The sequence below is a fragment of the Linepithema humile genome, chromosome 4 (assembly GCF_040581485.1).
Source record: "Linepithema humile isolate Giens D197 chromosome 4, Lhum_UNIL_v1.0, whole genome shotgun sequence".
NCBI classification, from domain to species: domain Eukaryota; kingdom Metazoa; phylum Arthropoda; class Insecta; order Hymenoptera; family Formicidae; genus Linepithema; species Linepithema humile.
In genome coordinates, this window is record NC_090131.1 from 7,187,317 (window position 1) to 7,207,663 (window position 20,347).

General features: G+C 38.3%; 1 protein-coding gene across 26 annotated transcripts in view; it reads right to left on the bottom strand.

The window, feature by feature from the left end:
• Positions 1-20,066, bottom strand: part of Syp (Syncrip) — a 26,847-nt gene extending 6,781 nt beyond the window's left edge. For 6 of the 26 annotated variants that reach the window (XR_010889867.1, XR_010889866.1, XR_010889865.1 and 3 more), the window contains exons 1-11: positions 15,146-15,859; positions 12,030-12,406; positions 11,808-11,915; positions 11,407-11,583; positions 10,077-10,212; positions 6,248-6,453; positions 5,966-6,115; positions 5,740-5,885; positions 5,447-5,577; positions 3,869-3,883; positions 2,964-3,112 (exon numbers count right to left, since the gene is read on the bottom strand). Coding sequence is in view for 22 of the 26 variants with exons in the window: in XM_067353701.1 (XP_067209802.1) it covers positions 2,964-3,112; positions 3,869-3,883; positions 5,447-5,577; positions 5,740-5,885; positions 5,966-6,115; positions 6,248-6,453; positions 10,077-10,212; positions 11,407-11,583; positions 11,808-11,915; positions 12,030-12,404 (1,593 nt within the window). In the remaining 4 variants the exon portion in view is untranslated. The other 20 variants (XM_067353697.1, XM_067353696.1, XM_067353698.1 and 17 more) reach the window with 20 other exon arrangements.
• Between the last annotated feature and the right edge of the window lie 281 nt (positions 20,067-20,347).

Below are 20,347 nucleotides of genomic sequence, written 5' to 3' on the forward strand. Positions count from 1 at the left end.
TGTAGATACGTGGATCACTGTGATAATCAGCGTATCTTTCACACATATTTAGAACGTATATGTACATACTGGGTTTTAATCATGTGTACACGTACGTTTGCGTAACAATAAAATAGATACAGGAATAACAGAGAAAGAACGGTAAGAAAGCGCAAGAGTGATGGATAGAAGACAGATAGAGAGAGGAAAGTAAGCAGAGAGAAGGAAGGGAGAAACGCGGTGTAAGAGAATATCACCTACGTTCAAATTTGTATTAACTACTATTATTTTACCTAAAAACGCATAAGTAGTTAGCAGAGTTATCCAATGTAGTAAAGCATAAAGCGTACCGATACTTCTGCGGCGAAGAAACTTTTAAGCGACACAAGTTATTGCACTGGCAGCTAAAACAAAATTCAACCAAAAAGCGTATTATAAAAATAAGCGGCGCAGCATGAGTTAAGCACATGGTTAAGTGTTTTCAAAGCGTATAAGCTGTGGATTTTTATATACATAGATGTCGTGGGATGCGGCGGTGCGGGACAGGGGGTTGGACCAAAGCGAGAGCTGTGAGGCGTGTCTGCTGGTGCTATATATGCGAGGGAGGGGGGACACAAAATCCTCTCTAATTCCGTCATCTACCTCCGTGGTCTCTCTCCCTATATCACACCTACGCACAATTCAAACAAGTGTACAAGTAATAACAATGCATAATTATGTAGATCAAGTGAAGTGTAGTTCGATCAGGATAGCGGATCCCGTAGTTCCAAGTTGGTTGGTTATAAACTTGCGACAAACTTTTCCTCCAGCTTAAGCAAATTGCCACATTGAATCGAGCAGTTTACTTCTTAGAGCTCAGAACGATCCACACGTATAAATATATATCGCTAACGCGGCGAAATGCTGTTTGTCAAAATACAAAATGTGATCAGTAAGTAGTAGCGACCAGAAGTACATCTTTCCTGTAAGAAACTGAATTAAAGAATGCGCACGATGAGTCGCTTACATATAACTACATTCAATAATACTGACACAAATACTGGAAAACAAAAAAAAAAAAAAAAATGATCATGAACACTTCAAGATTGAAAATACATCCTTCAGTCGGGCGAATAGATGCGACTATCAGATTCCATTCGACTGATGTCACTATTGTACGTTTTTCGATTCGAATCTAAATACGAAAAGATTTATCTAAAAGAGGAATACCTCTGTGCTTAGCTAAGTTCGATAATTACATGAGTATATTGTAAAGCGAGGAAGGTACGATGACGATTTAACGCAAAAAAATTGGGAATCGACACATAAGAAACGTGGCGCGGATGTGAGCCACATCGTGCGAGTGTGCAGCGAAAGAAAAATAATGTAAAATCATAACTGATAATATAGATTGGCGAAAAAATAATCTGGAAGAAACTAGTCTACATCCTTAAGAGGCGAGCAGGAGTCGTCGAGTACGATCTGGCGTACGTCGAAAATAAATAATAACGAAAAAATGAACGTTAGAACAAGACACAGGATAATGCGAAGATAATTCGAGAAAGGATCTCCTCTAAAGCGACGGCTAAACTACGACGATATACATCATATAATGGCACGGGGAACACTGCGGAGCGCCAGATTAAAGAAAAAAAAAAAAAAAAATGTAAACACGTACATGAGAAACTAAGTGCGCGCGTGTCGCGTGTTGTAAATTAGCGAGACATCGCTAAGAGAAAAAGTTGATCGCAAACATGTAAAAGATATAAAATACATGAGAACGTTATAAAGAATTTCGCGCAGGGCGCCCATATGCTCCCTTATGTCATATTTGGATAACCCTGCAACTTGACATTAGAAAAAGTATAAAATATCATATCCGAGCCACGAGACGCAACGTCGCTCTACAGAAAAAAAAAAAGAAAAAAAAAAGATAAAATTACATGGAGGCAGTATATATATATATACATATTACGAACGACGATGGTAAGAGAAAATCCTGTACACTGCTTTCTGCCTACATCTGGAATACTCCTGAAGCACTGCACTAGGGTAGTGGTAGTAGTAGCGATGGAAGAGTATTAGGGGATTCCTGCAAACACTATAAAAATGTGCGATCTTCTTCCTTGGGAGGGTTTTTCTGGAGAAATTATCTTGAGGCTTCCGTTCTCTACGCATTCCGCACATGTCATTTCTGTCTTTTCCCTTCGCTTTTCTTTAATTTCTCTCTTTTTGTTTAAATTGCTTTTCCCGGCTGTATAATTTGCTTGAAAATTTAGAATGGGTCTACCATGGCTCAGATATGATTTGCAAGCAATTTGAAAGTGGCAATGTGTTCGGATTAGAGGGTCTAATTTTAGTATCGAAGCATTTGGTGTTAGTCAGTATATAATATATATACTAGGACTTATAAGAGGGTCTATATATAAATACAATGCATTCACAGTGTGCTCTTAACAGCATTCTCTCTCACTCGCGCGCTCTCTCTCTCTCTCTCTTTCTTTCTCTCTCTCTCCCTCCTGATTGATATTAATAATTAATTCATTAAAGTCGACGTTTACGCAACATTGGCATATCTTTAGTACACGTCTTGCTACTCCCTTTCTCTCCCTCTCTTTCTCTCTCTTTTACTCTGAATTCGTTATAAAACTTCATATAGCTCGGATGAGTGCTATTATTTGTATACTGTGGATGCGGTGCATTTAACAATATCAGGATCGTAAGTTAAAATATGCAATCCCCCTGCGCGTTAATAGTGAATAAAGCTAGCGCATATCCAGTTAGCCAGCGTTAATTTTACACGCTCAGACAGAGAAAATATATGGGCAGAGGGTGGTCTGGACAAAAGTAATTGGAGAGATGTACAACGTATTAAGGAGAATCCGCGAACACTGTGCCACAGTCAAACTACCGCTGATATGTCAAAAAAAAAGTAATAATGATTTCAGGAACAAAAATTTTTTAAAAACAAAGACTTTTTAGAACCATTAAAAAAGGCGACCCACCGGTTGAGGCTGCCTGCCTCTCCCTCTGGCAGGCGGCGGAGGCGGTGCATAATCGAAATAGTAATCTTCGTATCGATAATAGTCATCGTAATAGGGATCACTGTATCCACCTCGATAATCCCCATAACCGTAATAGTCGTAATCATAATCTATAAAAACACACATTACAAATAGACCCAAATTTAGCCACGATATATCCAATTGGCAACTTACTGAGGTAATAATACTGTAATTTAATATTAATAAGAAAGGCATGCCGGGAAAAGATAATTTTGAAAATGCCAATAATAGAAACGAAAGAGAAAGAAAAACAAAAACAAATTCAATCGAGAGTAAAATGACTCGTGTAAAAAAAAATACGGTTCCGGCAAAAAAAGAACAATTATAAGAACACTCATGGACAAAACTGCGTATTGATTACCCTACCACCATCACATTTCCTGAGATAGAAAGTTGCAAGGCCATTCGAAAATTTCACACGTACTCCAAGTAAAATTTAATTATAAAATCTAAAATTATAATAGTTTGATTAAAATAAGTACAAAGCATTTTCAATTTTTATTTGAAAAATTTGATTAAAGAATAATCTAATTTAATGATATATAAAACATAATTCAGGCACAAAATTCAGCTATTTATAAAGTTTTTATTTAAATTCAATATTTTGTTAAAATTAGGAATTTGAAAAGGGGACAAAATTATCAATATTAAACTTCAAAAATATTCAATAAATCGTAAGAAAAGTTAACAAGTTTCTAGTTTTGCATTGGAGGAAGTTACGTTTTCGATGACCTCGCGATAAATTTAAATTGGGTATTAAACTCAATGTAAAAAGGAAGAAAATACACAGGACTACACATGATACTCTACAACTGTTGCATTCATCATTCATCATCGCGGCTTACCTATTTCCTTGAGAGCTGTAAACAGATTTTTGAATTGATGATGCATCACACAAGGTACACGAGGTACACACACGCTCACGTAAACGAAAAAACAGAACGGAAAGGCTATATAAAAATTGTCCCTGGCAATGCGTGTGATACTCTTTGTGCACTGCCACAAAATAATTCTCACTAAGGCACCAAACAAAAGAATAAAACAGATAAATACACATGCAATTATTTTTTGATAAAAAATATAAAGAAATAGGTGTCACAGGAGGTGGTAGTGGTAAGGCAACAAGGTGCTCATATTACAACGCTAAGCACACATCTAACATACATATATGTATCCATATGTATGTAACATAAAGAAATATTATATAGACGAACAATATATAATCGTGATATATAATCGTAATCTTTACTCTTATGTAAATAAAATGAAATTATTAAAAGAAACCAAAGAAATTCGTTATTTGATTCTTCCAAAACTAGGCTCAGACCAAATATACATATATTATGTATAACTTAAATAAATATATATACTTTCTTAGTTTATCTGAGCACTCTCTCACTACAACCTTTTAAAACAATTCATCGAAGTATTTTTATAAAGCAAGATTGATGTATAGTGCTTTTTAATACAATTTGATATAAATTTGTTCATTCATTAGCTCGAGAAAAATTTAGATTCTGAAAACAAATTTAAAATATGCTGTTAGATAAGAAATTACTCATACACTTTGATGTCTCATTGCTTTTCTTGTGTCAAATATGAAAATGTAACAAAGGAATAATGATTTTGGTCAAGGTCGGGAAAGAAAAAGATTTTGATTGATCGAGAATTATGTAATACGGAAATGCTCAATAAGTATCTCTTGCTCACATGTTCAAAATAGCCTATCATGCGCGTAAGCCAAGGTATGTAGTGAGATAGTGAAAAATTCCCAAAAGCATGCGGGACATTTGTGTTATGTTACAAAAAATATTAATATAAAATTATTTAATAGTATATAATTATAAAATCTGAAATATAAAAGACCAACGTACAAAAAATATTCAAAAAATTAAAACAAAATTTATATCTTTCGGCATTGAAAATAAATTACTTATAATTATATGTATATAACATTTTAAATCAACTACAGAGTTATGAAATGTACTTCATAATATTTCATAACCTTTTAACTTTTCGTAAAATTGTACAATCTTAATAAAAATACAATTAACAATTTATCAATTTCTCAATTCTTTTCCCGAAGTATTGCACGAACTTTACATTATACGACTTTAAATAGCTATGATCGACTTTTATGCTTCAAATTTTAATTAATATGGATGGTCTAAGCCTAACAAATAATTTAGTGGTTATAGTTATTGGTGAAATAAACAAGTGAAACATTTGACGTTTAAATGGAAATTATGACTCGAGCGGAACAAAAACATACAGGCATGTATTACATCGACGTATCTCAAGAATTATTGAAATTTTTATTGTCACGGAAATCAAAGTGACTTGTTCCAAAAGGGCGTTCTCGAGAAATACGCGAAACAATACGCGATTAAGAGAAAAGAGACAAGGTCGAAATTGGTACTAACCGTAATCGCCTCGTCCCATTTGTCCACGCATACCTGCGCCGGTGCCCCGAGGTCCTTGTGTCGGCCCACGTACTGGCATTGGTCCTCCCATCATGCTCGGGTGAGATGGAGATCCACTGTAAGGTGGAGAACTGAGTAACACATTTAATTTAAGTTTCAAAAAAAGAAAAAAAAAAAAAGGAAAAGAAAAAAAAAGAAAAAAAGAAAAAACGATCTCGCGAAAGAAAAATACAACGAAACAAATATACTGCGGACGACGTATTAGAAATAAACACAAGTGTGAGATATCTTACCCGCCTCTGCCCTGTAACATTTGCATCATTCGTCTTTCCCTAGCGCGCAGCATCTCTTCCTTTTTCTTCTTATCGGATGGTGGTTTTGCCAATGAAACTTCTATGTGGGATCCACCCATTTCCTTGCCGTTCAACTCGTTCATTGCCTTCGGAAGAAAGCGCATGTTTAAAATGAGCCTTTAAGATATTAAAAATTGAATGAAAATGTAAGCGTGATGTCTCTTACCTTAACAGCGTTATCTCTATCCTCGAAGTGTATAAAAGCATAATCCTTGATTTTCTTCACTCGTTCGATTTTGCCATATTGTTCGAAGCTTTCCTTCAGTTTCTCTTCGGAACAATCTTGCGTCAAATTTCGTACGTAAAGTACACGTACCTGGAAACAGAATGATTTGTAATACCAACGATTTGTCTGCGTCACGGCGCAACTAACGAAAGCTAAACTAGCATAGTTATGCTCGAGCGTGTTAATGAGCATCGAGATAATCAGGCTTGATCAGTCATTTACTTTGGACATGGTCTGTTCGTCCGGTTCCTCTTGAGGGTCCGCCCAATCGACAATAATATCACATCCCCAAACCTTGATACGTCCAGTGCTCAACCTTCGTTTGGCTAAGGAAGCTGCTTTGTGAGACTCATACTCCAAAAAGCAAAAACCTCTATTCTTCTTTTTGTCATCCGGTGAGCTGTAGATAATCACCTCCGTCAGGCCAGCTGTATGTCGGAAAAAGAAAACCATACAAGAAGCGGGTGAGATTCGTTCGAACTAGATCGGTACTCGCGAGATTTTAAGGAATGCTACTGTATAATAAAGAATGGAAACTGTGCCAAAAACACAAAATATAGATCCAAGCAGCTATTACGTTTGTTGTATACAAATGATTGCCGTGAGTGAGAGATTTGTATTATGTAGACACGCTAATCGTATCGTCTATCTTGATCATACTTGAATGTTCAATGTATTCCAATTAAATTACAGTCACTATAAATTTGTGTCTCAATTAATCAATATCTGTATGTATAATTTTGTTGCAAAAATACGTGTGTTATCATACACGACTTCTGATTTCCAGCGACTCCACGATTCTATATGCACAACATAAAAATACTACTTGGTAATAACAAAAATTATAAAATATAAAAACAACGATATAAAGAGTTCGCATTAATATATCAGACGCTACATTAATCAATTGGCAAAATTGTTTTCATATACTTGATTACATGTATCTTCACAGCACAAAAAGTTGCTTCATCATTTTGTTTACCAAGTTTTTTTTTTTTTATAGATTTTACATTATGACTGATTTCATTACTTTATGAATTGCAAATCGAGTTTCACTTCTCTGCACATTTGAAAAACTAACACACTAAAAAAAGACAACCTAAAAAAGACAAAAAAACACAAGCTTGATGTAAAATAAAAAAATTCATCAAAAATTAAAAAGTTTCACTGATAAACAAACTATCCCAGGATTGAATGTAAAAGGAAATAAGAAAGATAAATGCTCACAAAATTGCGTCACGATAAAATTTCAAAATAAAAAGCTACGAAAGATCGAAAGATTAAAAGAACGGAAAAAAATGCAAAGACATTATTAATAACTACAAAGAGAAAGATTGCAAGCTCTAAATTCTGTAACACATTCTTTCGTTATACGTATGTTGAAAACCTTCTTTGTCTTGCTTTTTACTGAATCTGCATATTCGGAAAATGATCTGAGAGGATTATTCGTTTCAAGGCATATGAATACTATTATTAAGTAGAATGATTCTCATGCTATTAGAATTCCCATGCATTGCAGAGTGACTCAATTACATGTACACAAAGATTGACACTCTAACGTTATATTATATCATCGTCCATCTCTGTCTTCTAATCCTAAGGTGTGGGAATATCATTTGTATCTCCTGATCTGTTATCTCACTCTGATCTAACTGGACAGATCTCCGAAACTAACGAAAAACTGTCAAATAACAAACAATTTGACAATTTCCACAGGGCGACTTAATTAAGTTATCACTTCTCGGAGACAGTCCTTTCTCTCCTTCCTCTCAGTTTAAAAGCTATTTGTATGAACAAGGCATCTCGTATTATGTGAATAATCAATTTAAGTAGTAAACTATTAGTTTCGTGTACTAAAACCAGTACTAAAGTACCCTGAAAAATTCTTTACAATTATTCGTCAATTCAACAATCTATGTGCAAAAATATTAGCTGTAAAAAAATGAAAATGTTAATTCTTAAATTTCTTTCTCTTTCTAAGGTCTGTAGTGACAGTGTATGGATGCCTTGTACCGCTGTATATCAATTATTCTCTTAAAATTAACTTCTAGATCATCCCTATGCCTCGTCAATTCAGTAATGGCGTTTGCCCTCATCATTATCATCTACTTCTCCATTGATCTCCTCTCTGTGTCCATATTCTGATGTTACATGCAAGAATCTTATGCACACACATACAAAATGTAGTGATGATCAGACACATTCATTCGATCACACTGACCACTCTCTCTTTTATCAGATTTACATTTACATCCACACAGTATGTTTTCTTTTGTACTAAACTCACTGTCTGAAATTGAAGACACAGTAAACACACATTTATTCATTCATGAAGTGTGATTATGTTCCTATCATAATGTCGTATGTCTAATATTGTGAGTTGAAAATATTTTCGATCTCAGAACAAGAATAAAAATTAAAAAAAAAAAAAATAAAGCCTTTAAAACTTCATAATTATGTACAAATAAAAGAATCATGAGACTGCCTGCTATAAAATTAAATTAGCGTTCCAAATTGGAAAATTTTGTGTCCCAAAACCAAATTTCTGAAATTTATAAAATATAAAAATTCGTACTGCAGACAAAAATACATCGAATAAAATGTGGTTCGAATCCATAATTGCAGTGTAAATTCGATTGGTTGTAAGACACAATAATGCAATTACGATTGTCTACTCATTGCAACTGTGCACATTTTGCAAACCAAAAATTATTAGAAATAAAAAATGAAGGAATCACATGATGAAGAGTTCACATTTGGCTTAGAAATAAATTTCAGCGTTACGAAACATCGAATAATCTTCGAAAATGAATAAAAATTTCGTTTCTCTCGAGTACCAATTCATTACAAGGTTTCCGTTTCACATTTATGCAAGAGGGCTGGATTTAACCCACCTGGCACCTCTGCTACCGACTAGATAAAAAACACCTGATTCGTAATAAGACAGATTTTTTTGTCCCATCATCTCTCCCATCGAACTTCCATCTGCTTTGTTACTGCTCGCTGATTTAAGGACAATTGTCAACTTACGTGCGTGCTTTGTAAACTCTTCGAACAAGTCATCTCGGTCTCGATTCTTTGGAATATTTCCCACAAACAAGCGGTGATTGTTATAAGATACGGTAACACCAATCTTTTTCCCTTTCCGAATCTCATAATCATTCAGCTGTAAGAATAATGTGGAAGGAGAGTGCCAATTAAGCTTGCCATTTATGATTTCACCTGCTTATTGGCTGTCTGAACGTGGGATTTCATGAAGCGTCCTTCAGGGTGGGGGGAGGGGGGAGGGAGGGGGATTCTTTTTACATAAGAGGACCAAAAGCATGACTCGAAGGATCGTGGATCGTATGGTAAATTCGAGGATCGATATCGTACAGGGTGGGTGGGAGTGCCTGTCCGTTTGTTAGCGAGCCAAACGCCCCAGCGGTCCACGCAGATCTCCCATACCCCCAAGCTTGAGACTTAGTCATGAATCACATTTGCATATTGCAAAATTGCAATGGTGCAAGACAGCGTGTAATTTTTTTTTTTTTTTTTTTTTTTTTTCTGTCAATATACGTAAAATAATTCTTAAATCTAAAAGTATGGCTTCCACATTTTCTCTTTCCATTTCCTCGCCTCTTTTTCACCTTTCCAAAAAAAGAAGACGAAGAAGTATCAGTAGTAAAGATTGATGAAATTGATCAGTTGCACAAAATCAGGAACGAGGAGGCAGGGGGATGATAAAAAGATAAAAATCGCATGTATAGAGTAGGAAGCAGATATATAAACTCATAACTCAACCTAAATATGCGAGGAAAAGAAGACTTGGACCAGAGAGGTGTTACTGTTCACTAATAAACCGAGAGGCAAGGAGACTGACCAAGAACTAAAGGTGCCGTAAAAGGTATATTCGCAGATCACAGAATTCAATGTGATCCTTGGATGCTCCATAGTTTCCATACCATCTACAACCACTACTTAAAAGCTACCACTCTTAAGTTATACAATACAGGTAGACAGGTAGGTAATAGGTAGGTAGGTAGGTACACACGCCTCGAATTCACTTTACCTGTTAATTTACCAAATTCCTCCAAGATCTCCTCTTTGCCTTTTGACTTTGGTATGTTCCCCACGAAAAGTCGTAGATTAGGAACGCTAATGTTTACTTTCAGACTCTTGCCGGGTTTTATTTCGTGATTATCGAGCTGTGGGATGAAGAAAACAGACACATGCCTAATTTTGTTCCAATGAGGTGGTTTCGTGATTTTAAGATGATTACGACGACAGCGAAATTTGGGAAAAATTTTAAAAATTATGCAATTTAGTATAATAATCATTAACGATATGGTGTAGATCCACGAAAGCGAGAAAGTGGCATGCGCTTTGTCGCTCGAGTCTTCACAATATAGGAAACCGGCCTTTCACGTATCATGTACTCCTGTAAACAAATTTTTTAGCCTACCAATTTTCAAAATTTTGTTACAAAAATTGTCACTGTCCAATGAGAGTCAACCAATTAGGTAAATATACCCCTAACCAATTAGATCACACAATCATTGTGATTTTTCGGAAATGTTCTCCACTCCCAATTTTGCCCACTGAGCAAAGAGGAGAGCTGGAAAAAGAAACTCATCCATAGGACGTCATTAATATATATATTTCTCAGTGTTATTGAATATTTGGGATCAGTTGGATATAACTGCGTACTTAAACACGAAAAATGGTCAGGGACATATACATATGAAACATATATTATGTGGATTGTTCCTAACTATGTATATATACATATATATATGTATATATATTTCAAAGGTATATAAATCAAAGAAATTATTATAACAGGAATGTCACATATATATAGAGACGAAATAATTAACGAAATAATAAAATATCTGTGTTAAATCTACTGGGAGACAAAGAAAATATAATAGATAATACAGAACAAGCCACATAGGAATACAAGTAACAGTCATTCGAAATGTTCAGCAAAGAAAAGCAAATTTTGTAAAATATAATTAACATGGACATATATATATATATACATATCACTTTACTATACTCTTATTCGTCAATGAACATTATGATGGTTCAATCATAGCTCATAATAAAAAATACTATTTAATAAACCAAAAACTAATGGAAAATCTCATAGAACATTATAAAAATCGATATCTATTAGTTCATAAACATTTCGAAGGAGCGCTATTTTGGTAGCAATAACAATTTTGTAACATTTCTAAAAATTTTGAAAACAAAAAAATAAAAAGGTTTTCCAAATTGTCCATGGCGACACGTTAATAACTAGGGCAACAAAAAAATAAGTTTATACATTTTACGAAAATGTACCTACACAATAATAATAAGAATAATAATTAATTTAAGGAAAGATATTAACATACCTCTCGAACAGCCTGTTGCGCAGCTTCCCTGTTAGTAAATGTGATAAATGCGTATCCTCTGTTGGAACCTGACATGGGGTCCATCATCAGTCTCAAGTCCCAAATTTTTCCGCATTTTTCAAACAACGGAATTAATTCATCTTCGTACATGTCTTTTGGGATTTTGCCACAAAATACCTTTTTACAAAAAAAAAAAAAAATATTCAATGTAATAAATAAAAAAAACAATAAGCTATTTACAAAAAATATTTGGTAATTTCTTTCCAGATTAAAATTGGTGCATGAAGTTTTTTTCATAATTTTTATGAAAGATTTATATGCCAAAATTATTTTATAAACTAAAATTAAAAAATTTCCATTATAAAATCTGACTTTCTTTATATTTTAAAATTTTTATTTACCTCACAACCAGTACCAGGTGTCGGACCTTCCCAATTCGGTGGAGGACCACCATATTTTCTTTGTCCAGTAGTTACATCTAAAGGATAACCTGTTCTTTCCAGGATCATCTGAAATTATTTTTCATACTGCTATAAAATACTGTCTAAATAACAATCAAAAGTATAATAATTTTAAAGAACTTCATTTAATGCGTATTAATTAAATTTGTGACTTTAGATTACCTTGATTTTGTCCTCATCAGGAGCCTTAGGTGTCGTACTAGTGCCCGTACCTTGACCAGCACGACTCTTCTGTCTGTATGTCTTCATTACTCCGCAAAGATATGCCGATTTATTAGATACATGTTCCAGATTAGATTCCAGAAATTGTGTAAGCACGTTTAGTGCACCGTCCACTGGAAATTCCTTCAAAGCGTCAAGAGCTCTTTCGTCCAAATCCACATGAGCCAATTTCCCCGTCTTATAAATTTCGTCGAGTTTGGCAGCCACTTTTTCATCCAGTCCGTATTGCATAAGTTTGTTAAAATCTTCTGTCCGTTCCACATTTTCCATTTCTTGTTTTTCTTCCATTTTTATTTCCCCATTCCCTTCCGCCATGGCTGTAATAATAACACCTAACATGTCAAACAGCACTTACATTTTCCTTTCAATATATTCACACACATTATGTATACATTTATCATTAATTACTTTGTTATTCAACACATATGCAAATATATATTTGTTGCAAATTATTTTTTCCAAAAAATTAAATTATTATAATTTTTAAGTTAAAATATATTATGGTTGAAATAATGAAATTAATTTAAGGGAATAAATAAGCTAAACAGCCGTTGCTAGATGGTCGTGCTAGTGTATTCAATAGTAAAAATAGGTCAAAATGTTGTTTTTACTATATATTCTTATTTATTTCCTTGAATTTAAATTATTATAAAAATATTATAAAATTAAGTTAGTTAATACAAACATTAATATAAAATTACTATAAAATTAAATTACAAAATAGCTAATTTTTAAATATAAGAATTAAAATTTTTAACATATGTGCATAATAATAAAGTTATCTTCTGACATTCCATAATGAATTGTAGCACACTAAGCAATATTTGATTCAGTTCTCCAACTATAAAATAAGAAAATAAAATATGCTCCGGAAAAAATATAAACAATTTGAAATTAATAATTAAAACTGCACATGTATGAGGAATAACTATTAACAGAAATATTAAAATTGTTAATATGAAAAAGTATCAAACTTTAAACATATGCAACATTATTAATCATGATTTGCAGCATAATTATCACATCCTTCACTTTAATACAAAATTCACAAACTGTCTCCAGCAAACTTAAATTGTTAATTATGATTATTCTTATTTTTTCGAAAAATTTTATCTATACGTAAAAACCTATTTCCGACGAAAAAGCGCGCCTTCCCGAAACGCGCGACGACAAAGAACCGGAAGAAACCGGTGCGCGAGGGAAAAAACCCACGTCCGCTTGCTCCGATCGCACACTCAGTAATGCACTCAGTGATGCATACACGAATGCGGGAGTACTCGTGTGAAGGAAGACATGGAAGGAGAGGCCCGATGTGACGTCGGCAGTTGTACAGAGCGAAAATCGTCCAAGATTATAAAAAAATCACAAAGCTACGAAACAAATAACTAAAAAAATACCTAAGCAACCGAACCCGAATATTTTGCTTTGTTCGACATGTAGTGAGAAACAAGACGAGGTAAATTTCCGATGCACGGCACGTCGTTAGTTATCGATGACACTCGCTGTTCGGCGTGCTGATTAGGCGGCGGAACGGTCGAGCGCCGATCGGTCAGCGCGGCGCAACCGCCGCCGTAGGAAAGAATTCGCGCGGCAAATCATTTCATGCGGCGATATTTTCCTTTTCGGTCCCGTCCCTTCTTTTTACGATGGTCGCTGTCCCGCTGCGAGGCATGCACAGCGGTCGCGCCTTTTTTCACACCCGCCAGCTCGCCGGCCGGCGAAATGCAACCGCGCGTTCGCAACGACGTCGGCGGCGGCGGCCGCCGTTGGTGGTACGATGCACCTAAATGCACTCCGCGGCATATGCACTTCGTGGCGCGTTTAACCCTGCTGATTTTTCCGCTCGTGCTCGACAAAACTGCCGCGGCGACGCGTTTGCGGCCGATGACGAGCGGATCGGCCGTGTCGGCAACCGCGAATCGTACGGCAATCGTTACCTTGCAAAATAAACGGACGGGCACCTCCGCGCGAGGAAATGGCGACAGACGTCAACGTGATTGCGGACTACGGGGTTCACAAAACGACGCGCAAAGATACGCTCGAACCCAGCGACACAACGTTAGCCATTTTCTCACCGTGGCCGTGCTCGCGCGAATTCTGATTGGCGCGCGCGAAACGGCGCGAGACGGCGGCGTTTCGATAAAAAAAAAAAAAAAAAATCGGCCGCGCGCCGAACCAGAGTACGCGCCCAGAGCGCGCTCGGGAGCCTTCTCACGCTCGCTCGTTCGCGCGCGCACTCGACGCGACCGATAAACGCGTATACCGCGACAAACGTCACGTGGAGCGGAATATTCGCGAACAACTAACCTCGCGACTATCTTAAAATCGGGAACGCAGCAAACACATATGCTTATCTGTCGACGCGAGAATATCTCACTATGCGAACATTATTATTTTCGCGCGCGCGCGCGTTCTTTTACTTCGCGAACACGCCATTATATTTCCGCGCGAAACGCGAGGACATTTACGATGAGAGCGTGATTTTGTCGCGTGTTTGCGCAAATATATGGAATTTATTATACAATTTTCATCCCATTTCGATCTTTCTGTCGCGATCGCGTTCGTTACCGGCCGGCACGAACCCGCCAAACGACTTTCTAGCCGCGCGGAGAAGCCATAATAGCCGCCCGAAAATGTCGTTCACGCGATGCATCGCGGAGCATCGAGGATCTCAAAGTCTTCGAATAACGTATCATTCGTTTGCACGATTTATCGTTCAAGAACATTAAAAACACTGCGCTCCGTTTTTCACGTTTCGAAGCCGAAAATTGCCCAACTTTCACGGTCGAAAATAAAAGATATACACAATTATCGCGAAAAAAATGCCTCCATACTTTTATCACATCTCCCCGCGTACCATAACCTCCCACATGTTGAATATGTCGCGCGAGAGAAGGAGAGAAACACGTCGATGCACTCATCCGATTATCTCGCGCGAACGAGACAAAAGCGATAGGTCCGTCTGTGCGTAAGCCGCGAAAGAGAGACAGAGACAGATAAAAGAGAACAGAGGAACGGAACGATGTATCCGTATAAGAAAAGATACGTGTGTGTACCTGTGACGAATTTGTGCTCCTCACCGGTATCAATTTAGCAGGTTCGCCGCGACGACGACGATGAGAAGAAACACCAGTTGCGACGGCAACACAAGGAAAACAGTCAGGATCTCCCGCCGGGTGTAGTAAAACTCATAATTAATTGGCACGTCACAGTCTTTCCGCGGTAGAGCGCGTTCCTCCGTACTTCAGGTTGACGACGGTGGCGGCAGCGGTGACGGCGACTGCGGTTGCACTCGCGATTACGTTCACGCCGTTGTGCGTAACTGCACCGAGAGAGATACGCGAACGCGAACGACGGCGGTGGCGGCGGCGGCGGCGGCGGCGGCGCGCCTGGGGGGAGGAAGAAGGCGAAAGGAGAGGATCTCGGAGACGAGAGAAATGCCCGTTTTATCGCGTGTGTCGGCCGGTGCGCGCGCGGTGCTTTAGACGAATGGGTTGAATTTAGAGTTTCGCGTAGGCACTTGCGGTGTGATTTGCGATGACCGGTGAAGACAGATAATAAAATAGACACACAAAATTCCGTGAATTCTTTTACAGGCGGTGGTAGCGGCGATGACGACGACGACGACGGTGGTACTGATGATGATGTTGTTGATGATGAGGACGACGAGACAACGGTGAATGGAGTTTAAGGCCCGGGCGCAGCGTTTTGATATCGTGTAGTGCCTACATAGCCGTGATGCATAAATTGGACTGTCTCGCTGAAAGAGCGGTGCAGTGGTGCAAGCCCCACAAAACCGAGAAACCAGTTTGCTCGCGCTCGCCGCCGTAGTCGCGCCCTATTAGTCCAATCCGATTCAACCGCTTACCTCTCTTCGCGGTATACGAGGGCCCCGCCTTACTCAGGGATGTCGCGTGGGGCCCCGGGACACCTTGGATGCCGCGTACCGGCTCCACCCGGGACAAGAACAACCCCGTCGTATTCGAAAATCTCCAAATATACCACTCTACATTGCTCCTTTTACGTACTACGATGATGCGTAGAAGCCGTTTTACGCATCAGAATCTATTTCTGTTACGCGGAAATGAGAAAAAAAGGAAAAGTATGGTTTAATATGATGGTTTAAAGTACAGTTTAGTACGATGGTTTAAAGTACAGTTTAGTAATGTAAAGTGACAGTTTAAAAATCTTACCATTTTGAAATATCTTCTTTCTTAGTCTTTTTACTTTAAAACGGGTTTTCCGATGTTTAATTGAAGATGTGAACAAGTTTTTACAAGCTCATCGTGTAAATTCTTCTATCACCGTTGTCGATGCGGGTCTGCCGCGACGGCATTAATTAACGTAGTTAACTGATTATTGTTTCTGTAACCCGAGCTTCGATTTAGGTCATCGTTGCAGCTGAGCCTTGCGAGGAATCACGAAAGAAGGCGATGTATTTTCTATTCTACACAAGACTACAAAAAATACGTAGATTATTATATACTTTGCAAAAAATATGTTCACACTCCGAAAATAACTTGATGTAATTTTTTTGAAGATTACGATACGTTTCAAGTGTTTCACTTATTCGCGATTTATATCAATCAAGAAGTGTAACCGTGATACAGATATAGAAAAGAATTGAAGGACTTGAGTTGCAGCGTTATTTTCCAAACATGAATAATTAACTCGTTAATTAATTTTTTTCATAATACCTTCGTTGCAGAACTTGTAGCGACAAATATAAAACCGCAAACTTCCTTTGCAATAATTATTTTATTTCATTTCAGCTTGTAAAATTCCTTTGTATGATGCAATTGTGCAAAACTCAAAACATGAAAATTCAATCAAACTCGCAAGTATTTTCCTCTATCTGCAATAAACCATCATATTATTCAAACATTTAAGTAAATTGACGAAATTTCGAAACTTTACCAACACAAAAAAGAAAGAGAGAGAGAGAGAGAAAGAAAAAGAGAACGAAATGCAAAACAAGCACGCTTCTTTCTCGTGAGACGAGGCAATGTCAAGGAACCTTGTCTCGTCTGGAACAGAGCAAGGAGAAGAGAGGGGGCTTTCGACAAAACTGCAACGAACCGCGGAGTCAAGAGAGACGGCCGTGAGCGCCCTTCTCTCTGTCTATCTCTAGTCAAGCGAATTTCGTGCGGTGAATTGTGGGCGCGCATACGTGCGTCTGTGACCTCGACGCGTCTCCGCGCGTTCGCGCCTCGCCAAGAGAGAAGAGACGAGAAGAGAAGACGTTCGGCGGTCTCTTCGCGACAGGCGAGACTAGCTTCCACGATGTTACGGCCCTGAATTACGGCTCCTAACCGTAAGCCACCCGTCTGGTCGGGAGCACACACGCACTCCCGCGTCCCTCCGACGGCGCGATCCGACGAAGCGTGAGTGAGAGCGAGAATGCGTCGGCTGGTCGGTCGGTCGGCCGGCCGACTCGCTCGCTCGCTCGCTCGCTTACTCACTCACTCGCACTCGCTCTGCAGAAACCTGTTCAGACTCTCAAACTTTTCTACTTTCTCGGCGATTATTTTTATCTGGTGAGAATCGCACGCACGCAGGCAGGCGAGCAGGCAGACAGGCAAGCAGGCAAGCAGGCCGGCCGGGTGCCGTGTTGCGTTATACCGTGCCGTGCCCGCGCCGATTCTGCCGGAAGCGGGCCCATCCTGAAAACTATCAACGGCCGGCCGGCAGGCCGCGTTCTCGCCACAAAAATTCAATTCTCCTCGAGCACCGTCGTCGCACGCTGTTCTCTCTACCGCGCCTTCCTCTTTCCCCCGTTTCCCGTCTCGTTTCGTTCTCCTTCTTCCTCAATCGTTCACTCGTCCTTCCCGCGTTTCCTCTCTCCCTCCGCCTCTCTTAACCCTCTCCTCACCGTTTTTGTCTCTCTAACTTCCCGCGTTTCCTCCCTGCTTATCTTTGTCACTCGTTCTCCTTGTCACGCTCTCTTTCTCCTTCCCTCCGTCTCCGTCTCGATTCCTCGCGCCGTCCTCGTCGTACCAATCGACCGTCTGCGCCGCGCAGACAATGCACTTTTTTGCACGGCTCTCGCGCGGCCCATTGTCGTGGGAGGCTGAAAATTAAGCAACGCACCGGCGAATCTCTTTCTATCCACGTTTTTCAGAGATTGCGCGTTCGACGTGCCGCGTCGACGATGAGCCATTTGCACGTATTTACGCTATTCGCACATGCGTTTCGCGATGCGTGAGACGCGTGTTGCATTTAGCACTCGGACGGCTGATAAAACCGCGCAACGTTAAGCAGACGCGCTCTCCTCTTCTCAACTCGTTGCGAATTTCGTAGAAAACCAAAATAATAATTATGACGAATGTATTCATACATGTTTCGAAAGAATAACGATTTCGGTGCTTACGATTGCTTATTTCGGCAAATAATAAGTAGAAGTGAAATAAAAATTTTTAACTCACGTGGAATAAAATAAAATGCTTCAAGAACTATCGTATCGTGTCAACATTATCATGAGTTTAGCTTGTGCACTCGAAAAGCAGAACTTGGCATTTTTTGCTCCCCTCGGACAAACAGGTTTCTTTTGCCTCCTGCAAACATTTGCCGAGTTCGGACACATGGTAGTCAGATCTCTTTGTTCTTTTTTTCAGTGTACATATATCGTAAATTTGTAGCAGGAAATCTTATAGGAAAATAAAGTAAATAAAGTAAATAAAAACCTTAATTTGAGTGTACTCAATCATTCTCCAACTTCTAAGTTTATAGCAGCTTTCCGTCAATCAATCCAATTAGGTTATCTCTTTATAGAGCGTTGATCTTTATGGTCATATATATTTTAATATTATCTTCATCTCTCTGTAATAAGCGTATCTCTGAAACATTGAAAACGTTTGATGCAGTAAAAATAAATTTTTATACATAAAAGTTATGTCTACACTTGTTCGTAAAAATTGAAACGCTATGATTGACGTTTAATATATTATTCCATATTTAGAAGCAAAAGTTAAATTTAACGAAACTATATTTGTTTCGATCGCTATCTGGAATTAGTCATCACGGCTCGAATTTCTGCTTTAGTGCGCGGCGATTCGCGATGAATGACTGCGCACGAGGAATGCGTGGCTATTCGTAAAAGTTTTTTTTGTTCATTTTGGGTGGAGAGTCCCACCTAAAGAATTCGAATAACTATTGTCTGTCTTACCGGAAACCGAGCAATTTTAGTCGTTTCACCGAATATTCACATTTATATCTTGTAAAATACAGTCGAAACGTGATCATTATTATTCCATATATTTTAATGAATAAGATGGATAAAAATGATAATGATGTTACATTCTATACAATTATCTGAACCACGTAAAATTAGGAAAATAATTTCAGTTCCAACAAATATTCATTTACAGCTTTCAAAATATCATATCATTGCGACTATTGTTATATATTTTAATAATCTACTAACAAATAAAGATAAATTCAATCATAATTTATAAATAATCTTTATAAAATTAAAAAATAAAAGTCAATATCTAGCATTATTAAAATATGTTTTTCAATCCATCAATATTTAAGAATAACTTGAGACAATTTGATACAGTTACTGCATTTCATGAGTTTGATAAAAATATGTTAAAATAAAAGCATATATTTTTTGTTATACTTTTGTAAAATATTTTTGAAGAATAATCATATCCTGATATCTGAAATACAATCATTTTTACCTCTAATAATTGTGAGTGATACTTTCAACGATTTCGTGATATCGTCGAGTATACACAATGCCTGATACCTCTACAGGTCTATCAATGGAAGACACGCACTGCGAGCACATGTGCGGAGCGCATCGGGCGATGGCAGCTGAGAGCGTACGATGGTCGACGACGACGAGGATTTTTTCCGCGCGACGACAATACTTAATGATCGCCGCCGCGCAGGTTCGGGTTTGTTTCCCACGTTAATATCGGCGATCTCCGCACCACATAGCAGAGTGCAGACAGCGAGGAAGATTTTTCTCAGGAGGTGGGCCCCCCTTCCTCTTCCCCCCCGCAAACCCCCCTCGCAGGAGCCGGCATAAACAGCAGCGGCATTAACGTAGGGGCATCCATGAGCAAAGCAGACCCCCAGCGAGTCTCCGGCGGTGCGGTGTGATGCTGTCTTCTCTTCCTCGCTTCTTCCTTCGCGTAAACTCGTTTGCCGCTGAGAGAAATTCTCCCTTTTTCGCGGATAAATAGGGGTGAACCTGTATTGCAGGACAATAATACCGCACCACCGCCCAGGCGAACAGTCTTGTACAGCGG